This window comes from Dendrobates tinctorius, unplaced genomic scaffold, assembly GCF_039654945.1.
Source record: "Dendrobates tinctorius isolate UK_male_01 unplaced genomic scaffold, ASM3965494v1 ptg000036l, whole genome shotgun sequence".
In the NCBI taxonomy this organism is placed as follows: Eukaryota; Metazoa; Chordata; class Amphibia; order Anura; family Dendrobatidae; genus Dendrobates; species Dendrobates tinctorius.
In genome coordinates, this window is record NW_027361704.1 from 6,732,032 (window position 1) to 6,754,329 (window position 22,298).

General features: G+C 43.4%; 1 protein-coding gene across 3 annotated transcripts in view; it reads right to left on the reverse strand.

Moving 5' to 3' along the window:
- The window catches only part of SLC4A9 (solute carrier family 4 member 9), a 983,109-nt gene that overhangs the window by 17,799 nt on the left and 943,012 nt on the right, over window positions 1–22,298 (reverse strand). For all 3 annotated transcript variants that reach the window (XM_073573700.1, XM_073573698.1, XM_073573697.1), the window contains 2 exons: window positions 20,066–20,239; window positions 14,573–14,719 (listed from right to left, as the gene is read on the reverse strand). In XM_073573700.1, coding sequence (XP_073429801.1) covers window positions 14,573–14,719; window positions 20,066–20,239 — 321 coding nt within the window. The remainder of the gene's footprint in view (window positions 1–14,572; window positions 14,720–20,065; window positions 20,240–22,298) is intronic.

Consider the following 22,298-nt stretch of genomic DNA (forward strand, 5'->3'; position numbering starts at 1 on the left):
AAGAGAAAGGCTGTGTGAACTGTAATGTAACTGATGTGTCCGGGACTGTTGAAGAAGAAAGTAAAATAGTTGATTTGACATCAGAACCGGTATCTGTGTCCATTATTTCAACCCTGAGCACTGGAACCAAGGATACAGGAGCTGAGTCAGACTGCTGTGGAATCCCTGATGGTGGACCAGCATCTCGAAGAGGCACGCCAGTAGAAGCTGATGGTTTTTCTGTGGGAGGAGGTCAGGACACCAGAGCCCCGGTGTCCTCGGCTACGACTACCGTCCTGGCCCCCTCTTACACTCTCACAGTGAAGCCACAGAGCAGCAGGCAGGAGCCCACAGAGCAGCAGGCAGGAGCCACTAGGTGGGAGAAGAGCAGTCCGAAAAGCCAGGTCAACAACAGAGAGGGAATGAAGTACCAGAGGACACAGAAATACAAGTGGTCAGAAACAAGCCACAGAAGTCCGAGCCAGTCGGGAGCAGGAAAGCCAGAGACGAAGACAGTCAAACAGGTCAGAGGACAGGCTGAGTCAAATACCAAGGGGTCACAACACAGAGAGTGAGTAACGGGGTCAGCTGCTCAAGCCAGAGACAGGAACTATAACTGATGCTGCTTGCAGGTAACAGCGGACTGAAATAGCCAGACAGATCCCAAAATGAGACAGGGAAGATTAACTCCAGGTTCCCAGCATCATGTTCCCACATGCTTTATGCATCCATTAGCCCTCTGTGTCTGTACTGTTACACACTTAACATTATGGCTGGTCCATACAATCAGGGCAACTGTTACCACCCACCTTTCGTGTCTACCTCTTTCCTCATAGACTGTAAGCTTGCGAGCAGGGCCCTCATTCCTCTTGGTATCTGTTATGATCTGTGATTATTGTTATGCTGTAATGTCTATTGTCTGTACAAATCCCCTCTGAAATGTAAAGTGCTGCGGAATATGTCGGCGCTATAAAAATAAAATTTATTATTATTATTATTATAACTCCAGCATAACCATCCCGGGGAGATAATAATCAGAAACAAACCCCGAACTGGATCATGACAGTACCCCCCTCTCAATGGTGGGCCACTGGACCCCCTGGTTTCCCTGGATACCGAGCATGAAAGGCCTGGACCAACCAATCCGCATGGACTGAGAGCGCCGGTATCCAAGACCGGTCCTCCAGACCGTAACCTTTCCAATGGACTAGATACTGAAATGAATGGCAGAGCATCTTAGAATCCATGATCCGTTCCACCTCACCCCTGATGAAGACACCCACGGTTTCAAAGAGCCTTATGAAACACATTGGGGATCCGCAGTGATGGAAGCAAGTGCAGGCAAAAGGCAACAGGATTAAATACCTACAAAATTTCATAAGGTCCAATAAACCTGGGCCCCAGCTTAGCAGAAGGAATCCTCAACCTTATATTCTTAGTAGATAATCATACCTTATCCCCCACCTGGAATTCCGGCCCCACCGACTGTCATTTATCAGCAAAAAATTGATACTTGCCCTGAGCCTCCCCAATGTTCCTATGGACCTCCTCCCAGACCTCCCCCAGCCGATGAACGGCAACATCAGCTCCTGAACACCCTGAATCCAGCCAAAAAATTCACCAAAATGGGGGTGAAAACCATGATTGCAAAAGAACAGGGAAGTACCAGGGAATTGATTAATACGATTATTAAATGTGAATTCTGCCAATGGTAATGAAGAGCACCAATCATCCTGACAAGACGTGGCAAGGCACCATAAAATCTGCTCCAAAGATTGATTGGGCCTCTTAGTCTTACCATTGGTCTCAGGATGATAGGCTGAAGAAAAGGTAAAACTGATACTCAGCCTTTTACAAAAAGCCCTCCAGAACTTAGACAAAAATTGTACTCCTCTATCAGAGTCAACACTCACAGGCACACCATGTAATCACACAACATGCTAGATGAAAAGTTTCACCAAAGTTTCTGCATTAGGCAGCCCTGCCAATGGTACAAAATGCGCTTGTTTGCTGAACTTATCCATCACCACACAGACCACAGTTTTGCCAAAAGAAGGAGGAAGATAGTTAATAAAATCCATGGACAGATGGGTCCAAGGTTTATCTGGAATTGGCAAGGGCACCAATTCCCCGGCTGGACAGTTCTGGGAGGTTTTTGCACGAGCACATGTTTCACAGGAGGACACAAATACAGCGACATCAGAAGCCAATGAAGACCACCAAAACAGCCTAGCAATGGCTTTGCGTGTAGCCGAGATTCCCGGATGCTTCCGGAGCACCCTGGATAGGCACAAAAAATGTATTATCCAGCGTGGACGGAGGAGCAAGAGACTGGGCCTCCCGAATCTCCTGCTCCAACGCCGAGGAAACTCCAGCCACAACCACCCCATGCTGAAGAATGGAGGAAGGAGGTTCAGTAGGAGATATTGGATCCAAGCTGCGAGATAAGGCATCCGCCTTCACATTCTTAGATCCATGCCTAAAAGTGATGGAAAACTGAAATCGAGAAAAAAAGGGACCACCTCGTCTGCCTCGAGGTTAAACGTTTGGCCGACTCAATGTAAGACAAGTTCTTGCGGTCCGTGATGAGTGTAATTTGATGGACAGCCCCCTCCAAAAATGCCTCCATTCTTCAAAAGCCAATTTAATGGCTAGTAACTCTCAGTTACCCACATTGTAATTCCTTTCAGCAGAGGAAAACATTTTAAAAAAGAAGGTACAGGGTCTTAAATTGGTTAACGTGGTGGGCCCTTGAGACGACAACGTCCCCACTCCCACCTCCGAGGCGTCCAAATCCATTATAAATGGTTCCAACAGATCAGGTTGAATCAGTACAGGGGCAGACATAATACATTCTTTTAAAGAAGAAAATGCTGCTAAAGCTGGAGCTGACCAGTTTTTGATATCAGCCCCCTTGCAAGTTTAATCAGTGCGGGGTTTAAGCACCTGTGAAAACCCCTTGATGACTTTTCTATAGTAATTGGCAAAATCCAAAAATCTCTGAACACCCATCCATGACTAATCCTATAGTTGTATTGTAAATAAACACAGACACCCAGAATAAAGTTCTTTATTTGAAAAAAATGACACAGACTCCTTTATTAATCCATTATTAATCTCAGTTAAACCATACTTAAAACCATGCCTAATCCAAGTGAAGCCCTCGATCTCCTGTAATAAAAATAAAATAAAAAAGCAACAATATACCTTACCTGTACATTGTTGTTTCTCACGCTGTAATCCATATCTAGGGGATATACAGTTTTCAACCTGGACAGTGCCAAGATGTGTCCTGCATGTGAAGACTTCCGGGGCATAGACTGCGCTGGAAAATACTGGCGCATGCGCAGTAGCGATTATATGCTTGGCCCACAGTTGGGCAAAGCATACCGCGCAGGCGCCGGAGGCCTTTACAATGCGCAAGCACGGAAACCAATGTTATCTGTGATATTCACAGATGAAGATTACGTTCAGCAAGCCGAGGAGGGGGGGAGAAGGCGACTAAGCCACACCCATCAGATCGGACCGCGGCGATTTGCATACATCTCCAACAAGATAAAAAAAGTATTTATGCCTCAAAGGTGCGGGGTCAGGGGGAATAAAAAATCCTAATAGAATCCTTATGGGACGCACAATTGGGTGATGTCTTTACATGATATCACTAAATATGGGTGACAGATTCCCAGATTCCCTTTAAGCTTGCTGACATCACGGCCCACAATGTGAGAAATTTCTCATGGCTGCGATGACTTCAGTTAAAGCAGTTCATAGTCTGGCTCACTTGGAGGTTACTGTGAGAACTGCTGTCTGTGACCAGCAGTAACCTTAATTATATCACCACTCATCACTGTAGCCGCGTTCTCACGCTATGCTGAGGGTGTTCACGTTGGCATAGTGAATGGTCACATTACTGATGTCACTGCTCACCAAATTATGCAGCAGAGTTGGGGATCGTAGTGGAACCTCATCATTATGGAATAATGGTGGAAAGGTGAGGATTACTTTGATTTTTTTGATTTTTAGCATAATTGTCATAGAAAATATATAAAAAATATTTTAAGTCACTCATATCCCCCCTTCCTTTTTCTTCCCTCTCCCATTTGCCATAACTAAAAAGGAGTTAGCACTCACTGCTGCCTTTATGTAAAATGGTAGTGCAAAAAGAGATGTAAATCATCTTAATTAGAGATGAGCGACTCTGCCTTTTTTTGGGTCGAGTCGGGTTTCACGAAACCCGACTTTCGCAAAAGTCAGGTCGAACGAAATCGGCCGATTATCGTGAAAAGTCGAAGGCCGACTGAAACACGAAACCCAATGCAAGTCAATGGGGAAGAAAAGTCGGCAGTGAGTGGAGGACAGGAAACACACCTAGAGTGCCCATTTTAATGGCAAAAACATCAATTCTTATTCCTTAAGCTTGTCAACCTTAATTTACTTTATAATAATAGTTAGGCATTGAAATCTGGGGGTTATTTGGCTAAAGTTGTGGGGGGGGGTAGTGCTGGCTCCAGATTTTCATGGGCCCAGGGCCAAAGAGTGTCACTGGGCTCCTTTAACACATTGTCACGGGGGCTTAGTTCAACTAAGGCTGAAAGACCCGGGGCCCCTGTGGTGTCCCTTTACTAGGGGAAACCCTGTCTGACCCTCAACCCAGGGTTTTTGCTGAAGGTGCAAATGCCTGAGCCTCCGACCTTTCCTTATCTCCTGCTCAGCCCTGCACTTAACCCTCCACCCTCCACCCAGTGAGAAGTCACCACCAAAGCTCCCACACAAATAATGACAGACAGGGAGAACTTAAACTGCACTGCGCCGCACACACACAGGAATAAACAGTAATGTGAACAGGGCACAACTAAACACAAATATGGGAAGGAGAAAGGATAACGACGGATCATACGACACCAGATATGAATCTCTCTCTCTTGAACACCTCCACTCCAGACCGGAACCACTTGGTATGAAACACAAGCTATAATCGGCGACGCCCATAGGCCAGCATGACTATTTAAAGACCGTGGGCGTGACTAACCATCCAACCTGGTCTCCAGCAGGATTAACCCCCGAGAGCCTGAAGATCAGGCCGGCGCCACTGAGGCTATAGTGGCTGGAGGTGGAACTACCTCTGCCTGCCGGATGCTGTGGTGTGAACAGCGTCCGACATGACAGTACCCCGTCTTCTACGAGGGACCCCAGGGCCCTCAAGACTCATAGGACCCGGCTTGTCCGGATGACGACGGTGAAAAGAACTGACCAGCCGATCCGCAGGTATGTCTGAGGCTGGAACCCAAGACCTCTCCTCTGGACCATACCCCCGCCAGTGCACCAAATACTGAAGAGTACGGCGTACTACTCGAGAGTCCACTACCTTGGCGACCTCGAACTCTAACTCGCCATCCACCATGACTGGAGGTGGCATCGGCGTTGTGTCCACAGAGCCTACCACCTTTTTCAATAAAGCCCTGTGAAACACGTTGTGTATCTTGTACACTGCGGGAAGTTCCAACCGATAAGCCACTGGGTTAATGATGGCAGAAATCCTAAAAGGCCCAATAAACCTTGGACCCAGTTTTAAAGAAGGGATTTTGAGTTTTATGTTCTTCGTAGCTAACCACACCCATTCACCCACACACAGGTCCGGACCTGGCACGCGTCTACTGTCAGCCACCCGTTTGTACCTGGCACTCATGCTCAACAAACGCTGTTTCACCCGCCTCCAGACTGATGACAATTGGGCTCCTAGCTGATCCTCCTCCGGGACACCCCCGGAGTCACCCTGACGTAAGGTACAAAACTGAGGATGTTGACCGTACACACAAAAGAATGGAGACTCTCCTGATGACTCTTGGCGGTGATTATTTAATGCGAATTCGGCCAGAGGAAGGAAAGTAGACCACTCCTCCTGGTTGTCGGACACAAAGCATCGTAAATACTGTTCAAGATTTTGGTTCATGCGCTCAGTTTGTCCATTAGACTGTGGATGAAACGCCGATGAATGTGACAACTTGATCCCCAACCTTGAGCAAAAAGCTTTCCAAAACCTCGCCACAAATTGCGTACCCCTATCAGATACTATGTCAGACGGTACTCCGTGGAGTCTGACCACCTCCTTCACAAATACCTGAGCCAACGTCTTAGCATTGGGCAAAGAGGACAACGCCACAAAATGCGCCATCTTTGAAAAACGGTCAACCACCACCAGGATGACCGTGTTCCCTGCCGAGGCTGGCAAGTCAGTGATAAAATCCATGGAGATTTCTGTCCATGGCCTATTGGGTACCCCCAGAGGCTGTAGCGTGCCAGCAGGACGGGTTCGGGGTGACTTAGCCCTAGCGCACGTGATGCAAGCTGCCACGTACGAGACCACGTCCTGCCGGATTTTGGGCCACCAGAAACGACGCGATACCAGCTCTAAGGTGCCCTTCACCCCTGGGTGACCAGCCAGTACCGAATCGTGGTGTTCCTTCAACACCTTAGGCCGATTATAATGTCACGGGGGCTTAGTTCAACTAAGGCTGAAAGACCCGGGGCCCCTGTGGTGTCCCTTTACTAGGGGAAACCCTGTCTGACCCTCAACCCAGGGTTTTTGCTGAAGGTGCAAATGCCTGAGCCTCCGACCTTTCCTTATCTCCTGCTCAGCCCTGCACTTAACCCTCCACCCTCCACCCAGTGAGAAGTCACCACCAAAGCTCCCACACAAATAATGACAGACAGGGAGAACTTAAACTGCACTGCGCCGCACACACACAGGAATAAACAGTAATGTGAACAGGGCACAACTAAACACAAATATGGGAAGGAGAAAGGATAACGACGGATCATACGACACCAGATATGAATCTCTCTCTCTTGAACACCTCCACTCCAGACCGGAACCACTTGGTATGAAACACAAGCTATAATCGGCGACGCCCATAGGCCAGCATGACTATTTAAAGACCGTGGGCGTGACTAACCATCCAACCTGGTCTCCAGCAGGATTAACCCCCGAGAGCCTGAAGATCAGGCCGGCGCCACTGAGGCTATAGTGGCTGGAGGTGGAACTACCTCTGCCTGCCGGATGCTGTGGTGTGAACAGCGTCCGACATGACACACATGACACAATTCATGATCCATTGACACGGCAGAGAAATAGCGGTACAGTACAATGAAAAATACTTCAATTCTTACATCACATGACTGATATCCATTTTAAATTCTCCAATAGCTCCCAAAACAGACAGTATATTCCTCCATACAGTATTATGGCCACCGCATAGTGTGCCATACAGAGTAATGAGGCCCATATATTTCTCCATACAGAATCATTGGTCCCATATAATGTTCGATACAGTATATGATGAGCTCCACATAATGCTACAGCATACGTTGTTCACCATGGATGAAGCTCCAGTGTCTTATGGGCCCAAATAATGCTCAATATATAATGGGCCCCATTTCTAATGCTCCAGTGTATAATGGGCCCTGTAAATGCTGCTCCAGTGACTGATGTCCACCTTTGGAATGCTCCAGTGTATGGTGGACCCCAGATATCATTGTCCAGAGTATCGTGCTCCCCAAAAATTGCTCCCAACCTTTAAAACAATTAAATAAGTCTCCTCGCTAGGGAATCCCTGTACTCTGGACTCCTCGTCATCCCCATCTTCCATCTCTCTGCACTTGGACTGTTTAGGCAGAGGTTGTACAGACATGATGTCATCGCGCTCTTTGACCAGAATGTCACTGTCAGGAAAAGTGTTTAGTTTCCGGGGGCAGTATGGTTGCAAAGCTGAACCTTAAAGGAATGTCCAGAAGGACACCACCAGGAGTGGAGCCTGCGGCTTAATTGGACTCAACACGGGCAACCTCAACCATGCCATCCACAAAAAAGCTGCACAGATTGCAAGCTTAATTCCGTTAACAAACGAGACTCAGGCATGCCCCCGCGGTCCGCGTCCAGCTTACTAGAGGGACACGCGAGGCTCTGGCATGCGAGATCGGCCAATAACAGGTCTGTCATGCCCTTACATGTCCGGGGCTGCACACGTGCTACAATGAAAGGACCAGCGTGTATCGCTTACAGGTGCGGATAACACACTGAACCCCGTTAGTGATGGGGATCTGGGATTACAATTCTTCCCCGTGAACAAGCATTTCCCAGTAAGTGCAGGTCAACTGGAATTCCGGAATTAGGCCTAGACGGCATTCCAGAAAGAATGTGAAAAAATTAAGTGTCCAAACCACAGGTGCTGTAGCTTGCTTAACAGCTGGGCTCCTCTGCTGAGTAGCACACAGTTCTTACATAAATAGGCGGCATAGCTTGGTTCATGGGTGGCCAACTCTGCTGAGTAGCATACACAGTTACTAGGTCCAAAGTATTAAGTGGTGTAAATGCAGTCAAAAACTGGTTCTTTCATAAACAGGCGGCATAGCTCGGTTCACGGGTGGGCTCCTCTGCTGAGTAGCATACACAGTTACTAGGCCAAAAAGGATTTTCAGGATGCTTGCAAGTGCATGGTGGTTAAATGTCTAAGCATGCAACTGGTATTCAAATTTCTCAGATTTTTCCCTCGGCTAAATGTCTTTGCGCACTTCTTACAGATAACCTTTGCCTGATCATTAGGATTTTGTTCAAAAAAGTGCCACACTGCACTCTTCCTACTATGGAAGACATTTTGAGGGCTTGCACGCTGTGCTAATTTGACCGTCTGACCTAGCTGTCCTGCAACGCTTTTGGTCTTTGTAACCCGTTTTTGGACTGCTCCGGGCCTGCCAGATAACAGCTGTTGCGATGTCGATGCCTGCTGTGGATGCTCCTCCTCCTCTTCTGAGCTATTGGCAGTGGCACCCTCTTCCCCAAATGGATGCCAATCTGGGTCCACAACTGGGTTATCCATCACCTCCTCTTCAATGTCATGTGCACCTTCCTCTGTGTCACCATGTAAGGTGGTGTAGTATGCGGGAAGGGGCACCTGAGTTTCATCAGGGTCAGATTCTGGCTCAGTACACTGCGAGGACAATGTAGTGCTCTGAGTGAATGTACCAGAAGATAAATCTAGCAGTGGCTGTGCATCAGTGCACTCCATGTCAGATTCTTCTTGGACTAGGTAATTCACGATTTGACTTGATAACCCACGCATGATATGTGAAAAGAGCTCCATGGAGTAATCTGTAGTGTGGCCTGCTGCATCCTTTACTTTTGGTAGGGGTGAAGGACACAAGGAAAGGTGTGGTTCCTGACCATGAGCCTCCAATGACGACTCAGTGCTTTTATTATTTGAAAGTTCAGAAGAGGAGGCGATAGAGCTGGAGACTGTGTAAGCAATGTAAGCCAAAACTTGTTCCTGAAGCGGTTTACCTACTCCCAGAAAAGGGAGCCTTCGAGGCCTAGTGGAGCCAGATGATGACAAAGGCTCAACACCTCCTGCATTAGGTACTATTGTACTTTTGCCACTACCAGCAGATCCACCACCAACACCATCATTACCAACTGGCAAGCCCCGCCCACTTCCACGGCCTCTTCCAACACACTTCCTCATTTTTGGGAAAATGTACCCAAAATACCACTAGCAATATGGTACTTTAAAACAAGGTACAAGGTGTATATAGGACTGGGGAGAATTTGAATCTCTCTACAGACTTGAGGACACTGAACTATTATCTCAGGCCAAGTGTAGATTACACCTCAATATAACAGGCTGAAATTGGATGGTGTATAAAATGTCTATGTAGGACTGGGGAGAATTTGAATCTCCTTACAGACTTGAGGACACTGAACTATTATCTCAGGCCCAGTGTAGATTACACCTCAATATAACAGGCTGAAATTGGATGGTGTATAAAATGTCTATAGAGGACTGGGGAGAATTTGAATCTCCCTCGAGATTTTAGCAAGCTGACAATGATGCTCTCAGTCCCAAGTATGGCAGCAGGCAGCCTAATAAGCAGGACTGCTGCACACAAAAGTGTGGAAAAATGAACGCTTGGTAACAGGGCAAAAAAAGAGGATGAAAAGTATTTTTGCTTTTAAAAAAGCAGTTTGCACAGCAGTGTGAAAACAGCAATGCAGCTATCAGGGAGCCTTATAAGACAGCCTAATAACCAACAGAGCTGATGCACCAAAATATAGCCTCCCCTTGCACTGCACACTAACTGGTGTGTTGTACAGGCAAAATCGCTAGCAGCAGAAGCAGTTTTTTGTATCTTCTTCCCTGCCTAACGCTCTCCCTACAGAATCAGCAGCAGCAGCTCTCCCTATTCTGAGATCAGCAGAAGTAAGATGGCGGTCGGCGTGCACGCACTTTTATAGCCCCTGTGACGCCACACAAAGCAAGCCAATCACTTGCATGCCCTTCTCAAAGATGGTGGTGACCGCTGCCTATGTCATCGCGTTGCCCACAGTGTGCGTCCTCCATCATTGGCTGAAAAAAGGTGCCGAAGCATCATTTGAAATGCGACTTTGGCGCTATGGTCACCGACCTAGTGGCCGACCTCACGCTGTGGTCGGGTTTCGTTTCATGAAACCCAACTTTTGAGAAAGTCGGCGACTTTTGAAACTGACCGACCCATTTCGCTCAACTATAATCTTAATTAAAATGCAAGGAGTCCTCTAGCCTTTATGCCCAGGTGACTGAATGAAGATGTATATTGTGCACAGACAAATGCATATGCAATAGATAGGTAATTGAGGCAGGAGAAGTCTATTTCAGTATATTGCAAAAATAACAAAGTGGAGGAAAGCTTTTGTCCCCATGAAATACATTGTCCACTCAAAGGAAAAAAAAGTACATGTACACTAGAGACCATTATCCCCGCAAGAGAAGTGTTGCGCCTGTCACAGAAATATGACTCCTAAAGAAAACAGAATATTGGACTTTCTATACATCTGATATTAATGAAACATACATTGTGGGCACCGGGGTTAATCAAGGATACAGATACATATTTTCTCATAATTATAACCCCTGTAAAAAGGCCCCCAAAGTCATAGAGGCCATATATCCACCAACAGCTATGCCATGTTTGGTCTCTAATTCTAAATAAAATCCCGATGCAAGATATGGCATCAACATCGACCTTCAGAGGTCGAACGGAGAGTTGTTATTGCATAAGTTGGGATTTCCTAAAAAACATGAAGGGCTGAGACCAGCCCACAACTTGGCCTAGGTGAGGTCATCACAGGGGGTTGTGTGGGTGGGACACAGGATCTGCTAAAAGATGAAGCTTAATTATGATCTGTGTTTGTGCCGAGAGATACAGATCCTGTATGAAGGGACCCTGTTAACGCAATGGCCAATGGAAGTGCTCTTCAGCTAAACTGAACTGTCTCTGCAATCGGTGTAGTAAGTTCTCCTGTTAATCTCTTATGTTCTGCAACTGTATAAAATGTATTGTTCTGTCCCCTTTGTAAAATCTTTTGTATATTTTCATAAACACTGCATCCCTTTGCTTTAAATATAAAATTTAAAAGTTCTGTTCCTTCTGTTCTATAAACTATGCCTCAGAGTCATACGCTACCTTAATCAGTGTCCAATCGGCCGGAAATGGATTGGTGGTGGTGGCTAGTTGCTTTGCGTTATCATGGCATTAGCGGTAACCATACGTGGGGTGGTATATTCACATATTCCATGTGTTGGTATCCAGAGGTGCATATGCCATACACTCACTGTTAGTTTCTTGATAATGGTCCTAGTAGTGCGAGCAGCCTGCAGCCTCCTCCTTTGATCATCGGCCAATCATATAATTGTCGGGACAATAGGAGGCAGCAGGGAGCTGTTCGCTCCAAAGATCACAGCGGGTGGTACTCGTGATCGTCCCGGCCTGTGATATTGTGAATTTGTGTGACTAGAAAATCCCTGAAAAGATATTTCTTGACAATAATAAATGGGTAAAAAAGGGGATTTGTCAGGGAGGGTTTTGTGCAGTTAAAGGATTTTATTCTGTGTGTGTCTTTATTAACTTTTCACTACGGGGGTTAGTAATGGGGGTGTCTGATACAGACCTCTACATTAATAACCCCAGGACTTGATGTCAGCAGCCATAAGACAGCTGATATCAACCCCAAAACTATCACCCCATTTGCCAACACACCCACCAGGGCAAATGAGAAAAGCTGAAGTTAAGTGGATATGTTAAGTGAAGTTCTAGTGGATGCACCATTTCTGTGGCCACATAGGACTATTGTTTTTAATCTGGGAGCACCTTCCTAGCCTATTAATATCGACCCACAGCTGTCTGTGTAGCTTTCGCTGGCTAGTAAAATTAGGGGGGACCCCAAAGCACTGATTGTCTTATTGACATCTTTCTATCTATCTATCTATCTATCTATCTATCTATCTATCTATCTATCTATCTTTTCTCAGCTAACACCTAAACATCTGTCATTTGTATTATTGTCACACTGATTGTGCACACAAACAGCACACAGATGGCACATGGACGATACACACTGACACGTACACACGTGTGCCAAACAGATGGTGTCACACTGACACATAGATGGAACATGGACACAGACCATGGACCTCACCGGTATGGATTTTTCCATTATCGGAATCACCAGGACGTGTGAAGGGCCTTAAAAGGACTATGTCAGTACAGAATGACTATTTAGGCCGGGGTCACACTAGAGAGGAATAGGGACGAGTGAGTGGTGTTAAAAGCATGCATTACACACGGAACAATGATTCTCTATGGGGCAGCTCCCAACAGCCGTTTATTTCTCATCCGTATTCTACTGTCCGTGCCAATCGCAGCATGCTGCGATTGTCAGCGTACTATGCCCGTAGTACGCCAATGAAAGTCTATGGGCGCGCTAAAAATACGCATTACACACGGACCACACATGTGACTTGCGAGAAATACGCACCCGGTGCCTTTCAGAAAAGCCGGCAATTCAGTGCGCTATACAGTAAACTCACACTGACAGGTTTAATAAAGAAACGAAAGAATAGATATATACACATAGAATACATACACATATATATATATATATTTATATATTTATATATATATACACATACATGTCATTGTGACAAACATATATATATATATATTTATGTTTCACAGAGTTCTTCATAGCAGAATAGCCGCTAATTAAATTGCCGGCTTCTATCAAATCATTCCCCAACCCGACATGAAATGACACATGGTTTACATTCAGTAAAGCATTTCATTTCATGTTTTTTTTTATATGTCCCTGACTAATAATTAGATGAGGGTTTGTGTGCAAAATTTGGGAGTTGTAGTTGTTATTTTAAGGGGTTAATTCGTTGTTAAAAAATGAGTGGGCTTCCCATTGCCCTATAGTGGTGGCGAGTGGGTTAATCTAACAAAGGGTTAATGTCACCTTACAATCGAATACCACTATAGGGCAATGGGAAGCCCACGTATTTTTTAACAACGAATTAACCCCTTAAAATAACAACTACAACTCCCTAATTTTGCACACAAACCCTCATCTAATTATTAGTCAGGGACATATAAAAAAACATGAAATGAAATGCTTTACTGAATGTAAACCATGTGTCATTTCATGTCGGGTTGGGGAATGATTTGATAGAAGCCGGCAATTTAATTAGCGGCTATTCTGCTATGAAGAACTCTGTAAAATATAGATATATATATATATATATGTTTGTCTCAATGACTTGTGTGTGTGTATGTATATATATATATATATATATATATATATATATATATATATGCATTCTATGTGTCTATATCTATTATTTTGTTTCTGTTAGAAACCCTGTCATAGGGCTCCATTATATGTCCATTTTGCAAGGCTGCGAGAAAATCTCGCCATACGGATTGCATACGGATGCCATACGGATTACATACGGATGCAGACATGCGCAAAATACGCAACCACACCTTGCTTACAGATGACATACGGAGCACTATTTAGGGGTCATTCATCTGTATTACGCATGTAAACTACGGACCGTATTTTGCGTCGGTTAGTGTGACCCCAGCCTTATACTAAGTCTCACCGCTCGGTGCTTCATGGAGAGGTGAATCACTCATATACATTTTCTCATCTTGTTTTCTGTCTATTTTAACCCCATCTTTGGTTGACCGCTCTGGCTTCATACAGCCAGTGAAGGGTGGACATAGATGGAAATCAAGAAAGTGAGGTGTGTTTAAATGAATGGACCCGACATAAAGCACCGAGTGCCTGTACTTGGTTTGAACAGTACTGTGTTGACAGAGTGCCTTTAATTATGGACAGCACATGCATCGCACACTAAACACTTTTTTGTGGTCCCTGATTTTCATGGACCCATACACTTGTATAGGTAATTTTGATCTGCGACTCTGTTCAAAAACAGACAAATCTCCGTGATTTTCTTGCACACACTGTCAACAAAAAAACATGGTTATGTGAACATCTCCATAGTTCATAATAAATACTTGTTTTATCCATGATGAACATGGATAGAACACATACGTGATTAATGGACATCTGAACAAGGCCAAGTAAGACAGCACAAGGCAGTAAGGACTTCAAGAACACAAAAAGCTGAATATGAAAATTTAGCTTTTCAAAAAAATTAACGTAGAAAAAGTTTGTCTATGTTCTCTAATTAATGCATTTAATGAAATGTTAACTTACATCTTCACTGTCGGTTGAATCTAAATCTTCTGTCTTAGGTTCCTCATCAGTGACAATCTTCTCTGGCAAAATATCGTCCAGCCAACTCAGATCATGCAAAGAGAAAATACACTCCATTGCCTTTCGTATGCCAGCAAGAGCTAACAGCTGAAGGAAACAATATAAACTTTCAGATTTTGTAGACATTGATCATCCAAAACGTTAAAACCCCTGAAGGTGCGTTAAATAACATTGTGCTGTTACAATGGCATCTGTCAGGGGGTAGGAAATATTGTATTAGGGAAATTACAACACTAAGGCCGGGGTCCCACTTGCAAGAAACTCACACGAGTCTCGCGTCTCAATACCCGGCACTGCCACCCCACCTGTGGATCAGATAGGAGCAATCAGCTGCATAGAAATACATGCTGCCGCACACTCCGGTCACAGTGCCAGGTATTGAGACGCGAGACTTCTGCAAGCTTCTCGCAAGTGTGACCCCGGCCGAATGCAGAGAACTGACCAAAATAATTGTATGGAAAATGAAACATAGTAGATCAACAGTCATTTTGTGACATTAATTAGCTAGAAATAAAAACAAACAAAAAAGGTGAGGTTTTTTTTTTGCAGCTGGATGTCAGTTTCCAGCTTTTAGTGCAATATAACACACTCTACATACAATGCATTTCTTCTGTTTGTGGCATTTTGAAAGCTTTGGGTCAGCGGTTCTTTTGGCCGATGTTCTCAGGCATTTTTCTGCCATTTTCCTGTAGGTAACATTCATAGCTATGAAGAATGCTTTCAATAGGTCCCATCACTGGTTTACCACGACAAAGACTAGCCAGAAGACCCGATGTCTGATTTCTCAGACTCTTGAACTGAATAGAAGCACTTCTACTTCATATTAAACAGTGCAGTTTTCTTCTAGCAGTGCAGTGGTTAATTTGCTCATTTGTGAGCTCCTGGAAGCTTACCTGCATTAACCCCTTCACCACTGGTCCATTTTCTGTTTTTGCGTTTCTGTTTTTTGGTCACCTTCTTCTCAGAGCCATAACTTTTTTATTTTATCCGTCAATATAGCCGTGTGTGGGCTTGTTTTTTGCGGGATGAATTGCACTTTTCAATGACACAATTTATTTACCATATAAAGTATTGGAAAATGGGAAAAAAAATTCAAGTGTGGTGAAATTGCAAAAAAGTGCAATTACACAATTTTTTTTTTTACAATGTTCACAAAATGCTCATACTGAGCTGCCGTTATGATTCTCCAGGTCATTACGATTTCGTAGATACAATGTCTAGGTTGTTTTTTATTTAAGTGGTGAAAAAAAAATCCAAAGTTTGTAAAAAAAAATTGCATAATTTTCTCTATTTTTTGGGACCTGGGTGATGGCTTATTTTTAAGCGTAGTGCTGACATTTTTATCCATACAATTTTGGTATAGATACAATGTTTTGATTTCCTGTTATTGCATTTTATTGCAATGTTGTGGTGACCAAAAAAACCTTATTTTGTCGTTTTGAATTTTTTTCTCGTTACACCACCTACCGATCTGATTAATTATTTTTATATTTTGATAGCTTGGGTGTTTCTGAATGCAGCAATACCAAATATGTGTATTTTTGATTTTTTGATTATTTTATTTGAATAGGGCAAAAGGGGGCGATTTGAATTTTTATATTTTTTTTACATTTTTGAAACCCTTTTTTTCATTTTTTACTTGCTTCAATAGTCTCCAAAGGACACTGAAACTGTGACTAGACAGAGCAGGGCTGTTGTGAAGGGGTTAAGGTTCTCAGCAGTTCACTGTTGGCCATTTTCCTCCTCTATATAAACTGAACTGTAGCACGCAGGTAGTGCCAGATCTAGTTTCATTGCTGCATGGTTCAAGAGTTGGTGGAGAATTGTTGTTTGATGAGGCGTTTGGTGGAATTATCTAAAATTGTAGCCTGGTTTAAGTTGTGTGCTAATTCTCTCCTTCTACTACTTTGTTTTTTCACCCTTGCTACACTCCTTGTGTTTTCCTCTGTTTTTTTGTGTTCATATTTGTATGAATGGTATTTTCAGTTACACACATGATCAAAATTGTTGCTACCCCTCGTTTAATGACAGAAAAACCCACAATGGTCACAGAAATAACTTGAATCTGACAAAAGTAATAATAAATCAAAAGCTATGAAAATGAACAAATGAAAGTCAGACATTGCTTTCAACCATGCTTCCACAGAATTTTTGAAACAATAAAAGTCATGAAATAGGCCTGGACAGAAATGATGGTACCCCTGAAAATAATGTGACATGTTAAATCACGGTGTGTCCACTAATTAACATCACAGGTGTCTACAATCTTGGAATCAGTGAGTGGGCCTGCATAGAGAGCTACAAATACTCACTGTGCTGTTTGGTGACATGGTGTGCATCACACTCAACATGGACCAGAGGAAGCGAAGGAAAGAGCTGTCTCAGGAGATTAGACAGAAAACTATAGACAAAAATTGTTAAAGCTAAAAGTTATAACATCATCTCCAAGCAACTTGATGTTCCTGTGACTACAGTTGCACATATTATTCAGAAATTTAGATCCATGGGACTGTAGTCAACCTCCCTGGACGTGAAAATTGATGACAAATAATAGAGACGGATAATATGAATGGTAAGAAAAGAGCCCAGAAAAACTTCTAAACAGATTAAATGTGAACTTCAAGCTCAAGCTCATTAGTCGTTGTATGAGCCAAAGTGTACTTCAAGTGAGATGATCAAGGACGACACCATTTTTGCCAAACTACATGTTGACAAGCCACAAAGGGTCTGGGAGAACGCCCTATGGACAGATAAGACAAAAATGGAACTTTTTGGCAAGGCACATCAGCTCTATGTTCACAGGTGGAAAAATTAAGCATATCAAGAAAAGAACACTGTCCCTACTGTGAAACTTGGAGGAGGCCCTGTTATGTTCTGGGGCTGCTTTGCTGTATCTGGCACAGGGTGTCTGCAGGGTACAATGAAATCTCAAGACTATCAAGGCATTCTAGAGAGAAATGTGCTGCCCATTGTAGGAAAGCTTGGTCTCAGTCACAGTTCATGGGACTTGCAACAGGATAATGACCCAAAACACACAGCTAAAAACACCCAAGAATGGCTAAGAGGAAAACATCGGACTATTCTGAAATGGCCTTCTATGAGCCTTGACCTAAATCCAATTGAACATCTTTAGAAAGAGCTGAAACAGGCTGCCTAGAAAAGGCAACCTTCAAACGTGAGACAACTGGAGAAGTTTGCTCTTCAGGAGTGCACCGAGAGGTGCAGAAGTCTTATTGACAGTTACAGGAATTGTTTGAATGCAGTGATTGCCTCAAAAGGTAAGGGTACTATCATTTCTCTCCAGGCCTATTTCATGAGTTTTATTTTTTTTTAAATTCTGTGGAAGAATGGTTGAAAAGCAATGTCTGACTTTCATTTTTTCATTTTCATAGATTTTTGATTTATTATTACTTTTGTCAGATTCAAGTTATTTCTGTGACCATTGTGGGTTTTTCTGTCATCAAATGAGGGATACCAACAATTTTGACCACGTGTATATCCCTCTTCGTATTACCTTGTTAGTCTGGTTGGTGTATTGCCATACACCACTACTTCCCTCTTCCCTGGGTGGGGGGAGAGAACAGACTGAGGGTGGATCCAGAAGCTCAGCAAGGTGCCGGGGTAACGTACATCACCATTAGAAGTAATCTGGGTAATAGGGATAGCTAGAACACCCCTAGCGTTAGGGACAGGGAAGCAGCCCTAACAACATGTTAACATCAATCAGTATGTTAATTGTAATTCTATGAAGGAAGTGTACAAAATTAATTGCTCTACTTGCCAAATGTCATATGTGGGTTGTACTTCATGTAAACTTAAAACACGCCTTGCAGAACATTTAAGGTATGGGCAGACGTTCAGGATTGGATTCGTTCCGCATTTGCTGCAGATTAGACGCTGCGTACAGCCACAGCGTCCAATCCGCAGCATCCAGATGTTACAGCATAGTGAAGAGGATTTTATGAAATCCCATCTCCACTATGCGTGCAAACACGCAGGTAGCAGAGCTGCGTATACACACATGCGGCACATCTTTCTAGACAGCAGCATGTCTATTTATCATGTGGAGATACTCAGTCTCCGCAAGATAACTAACACAGTCTATATATAGAATGCGGTGATTCTGCTTGTGTTCACGAACACAGGTGGAATCACTGCGCGTACAAAAGGGAGCATCGCTTTGGGCGGAGCGGGTATCCTCTGCGTTCAAAGCGCTGACAATCCTGACCGTGGAAACATACCCTTAGGGGATATTTGGAATAATAAAAATGTCAATCATAACATCTCTGCAGCAGCTAAACACTTCATAAAGTACCGCGCACGTAGTACTGTATCTTTTCAATTCAGTGGCATAGAGCAGGTCAGCAGGTCTGAACATGGGGAGATGTCAACCGGCGTCTCCTCATGCGTGAAGCCTTTTGAATTTATAACCTGAATTGCAGAGCACCTAATGGACTTAATGAGTGCAACGTAATCATGTTTCACTATTAAAGTAATAGTCATGCTTTTAGTCATTAGTTTTTTAGCTCAAAACAATGTGTTTTTTATTCTCATTTCATGTTTGTGTATTATTCTAATGTGTGAACTGCTTAAGGCCCCGTTACACGCTTCAATGTCCCAGCGATCCCACCAACGATCTGACGTGGATGGGATCGCTGGGACATAGTTAGCTAATCGCTGGTGAGCTGTCACATAGGCAGACTCACCAGTGATCATGGCCAGCGAGCACGCTGGTATCCAGGGCTGCCCGGCTCTTAGTTACCCGCTGTTTACCCTGGATACCAGCTCCCAGCATCGCTGATCGTTGGTCTCTCGCTGTCACACGCAGCAATGTGTGCTGCCCAGTGGGAGACCAACAATAGATTTATGGCCCAGAGCATTAGGCAACGATTAACGATCAGTCAACTGATTGTTGATCGTTGCTACGTGTCACGCTCAACGATGTCGTTTCGACGTCACTACAACATCACCAAACTGGTTACGTTGCAACGATATAGTTCACAATATTGTTGCGTGTAACGGGGCCTTTAGGAATATATGGTGTGCAGACTTCACATTATTCAGCACCTGGAATTATGTCAGCTGACTTTGCACATTTTTTCTGATTGGTTCCTGCACACTATATAATGCCTGCATTGTCAGTAGGTATTAAGCTTTGATAAAGATCTGGTTGCAGATCGAAATGCGTCGCTTTAACCCCTCGTATTCACACTGGTACTGGAGAATTACCGCACCTATTTTCCTGATATGGATTAATAAAGTTTCAAGATTTTAAAGAACATGGAACTTTCACCTCTTCTTCTATTACCATAAGAAGTGCCTTTATGTTCTGCTGTGTCATGTATCCATGCCACCATGGATTTTTTCTGACCTCAGTAATGATCATCATGTTATTGACAATGTACATATAAAACAAATGTTTAGCATATTTACCATCAGTGGGAAGATAATTGCTGCCAAAGTTGATTTCAGTATCCACAAAATGATCAAACAAGATAGCTGAATTAGAGTAAAGAAATGAACTTTCCGTAGTGGAACATGCCGGAGGTATATAAGGTCTGGCTGATGCTTAGGTGGAATAAACAGTAATTTTAACCGTTCTGTGAACTTTCCAGAAAAAATACAACAATAAAGTGAGTTAATGCAAACTGAAAATAATACACAGTGTAAAGAAGTTTAAAAATGTATTCAAGCTAAAAATGCGAAACTTTTTGTATTTGATATTTTGAAAACTTCTCTCTATTCTTCCATCTCAGTCACTGGATTTATTTCTATATCTCTTTCCAAAACTGCTAAATGACAAGTCATTTACTGTCACTTTCTGATTTCCCAACCTGCTCACTTTAGAATCATGCACTGAACAGCAGGGGAAATTAAGAAAGGAGAGTATGCTGAATGATTTATTAATTGAAGCAAATTATTTTTTCCATATTTCCAAAAAATGTCTTACTTGTAGACTATCGTCATCTTGTTGAGTTTGTTCTGAATTTTAAATCTAAGAATCAATAACGTGTTTCCACAACAAATATAGCTGCTACTGATCCAGTTCTGGCCACTCCTCCCGTACTGCAGCCCAAGTCTCCTACCATTATACCATTAGAAATAATGAAATATTCTGGGATGGCAATAAAGGTATGAAGCTTTAGAGCAGGAATGTCAAACTCAAATACACAGAGGGGAAAAGAAAAAACTTGGACAAAGTCACAGGCCAACTTTGATATTTATTAAAAAATGTATATAATTGACGATGTTTTCCTTATCAAATATAACAATGAACGTTTTCATATGAAAACAAACTTGAGTTTTGTATAAAGGGGTTGTTGGGTCCAAATCAATATCTGCAGTCATTCTGTGTGAGTACTGACTTATGAATCCCCCAGAGCACATGCTGTTTGCTGCAAAGATTTGCCGGTTTCTGAGCTTGGACCTGAGGGTATATATGAGTTATATATATACTCCCGGCCAGTGGGCGCGGCCTCGCTCCAAGGGTATGGAAGTGAATTGGCGCCCGCTGGCCAGGGGCATGTATAACTCATACATACCCTCCATCCTGGCTCAGAAACTGGCAAATCCCGTCAGTACACAGTGCGTGCGCTGTGGGGAATCATAAATCTGCAGTTACACAGAGTGACTGCAGACTTATCAATTTGGACCGGTGAACCGTTTTAAACATTGAATCTGGAACAAGCAAAACTTAAAGCAGTTGTCCACTACTTGGACAACCCATACTCATTCCCCATGTATGGCCCATTAAAATAGAAAAGCTTATAGACCCTTCCTGTGCTGGCACTGCAGCAGCGGTGTTGGCACGCGTGTTCCATTCAGTTGTTATCACATGTGAGCCCTGCGCCCAATCAGCGCTGGCTTCACTGTCCCTGCTTTCATACATATAAGTAATCAAGAGGAGGTAAGACAGCAGCCACAGCTCTGATTTCCTCTTGATTACTTATACGTCCAAAGGCTGAGACAGCCATTCCAGCATTGACTGGACGCAGGGCTCATTTGTCACAACAGCACGTGAGTCCCGGGAAACCAAGTGCTGGCAGTGCTGGAACGGTGGTGGCACGTGAGGGTAGTATAAGCTTTTTTTATTTTAACGGGGCCAAACATGGGGTATGAGAAGGGGTTGTCCAAGTAGTGGACAAACCCTTTCAAGGGAATCTGCTGCCAGGTTTTTGCTAACCCTTCTAAAGGCAGCACAATATATGGGCAAAGACCCTGATTCTGCCTATGTATCACTAACTGAGCGGCTTGATATAGTTTTGATAAAATCAGAGTCAAGACAGTAGGGAGTGAACAAAAAGGGAAACATTTCAATACATAGGGAAAGGATAACAATGTACAAAAAACATAATAGAGAATACATGAAAGAGGAAATAAATTATGGCATGATCCAAAAAGGTCTAAAGGTGTAAAGCCCCATTAGAATTGATGCCTCTCTAGCAGGTCAATTAAACTTAACTTTTATTGTAGTACATTAAAATAGTTATTTTTCTAGAGAATTAACTAAAATGACAATCTTAATTTGCCATAAGTAGATTATATTATTCAATATTTGTGTACTGCATAATCTAATCTATACAGTGGGGCAAAAAAGTATTTAGTCAGTCAGCAATAGTGCAAGTTCCACCACTTAAAAAGATGAGAGGCGTCTGTAATTTACATC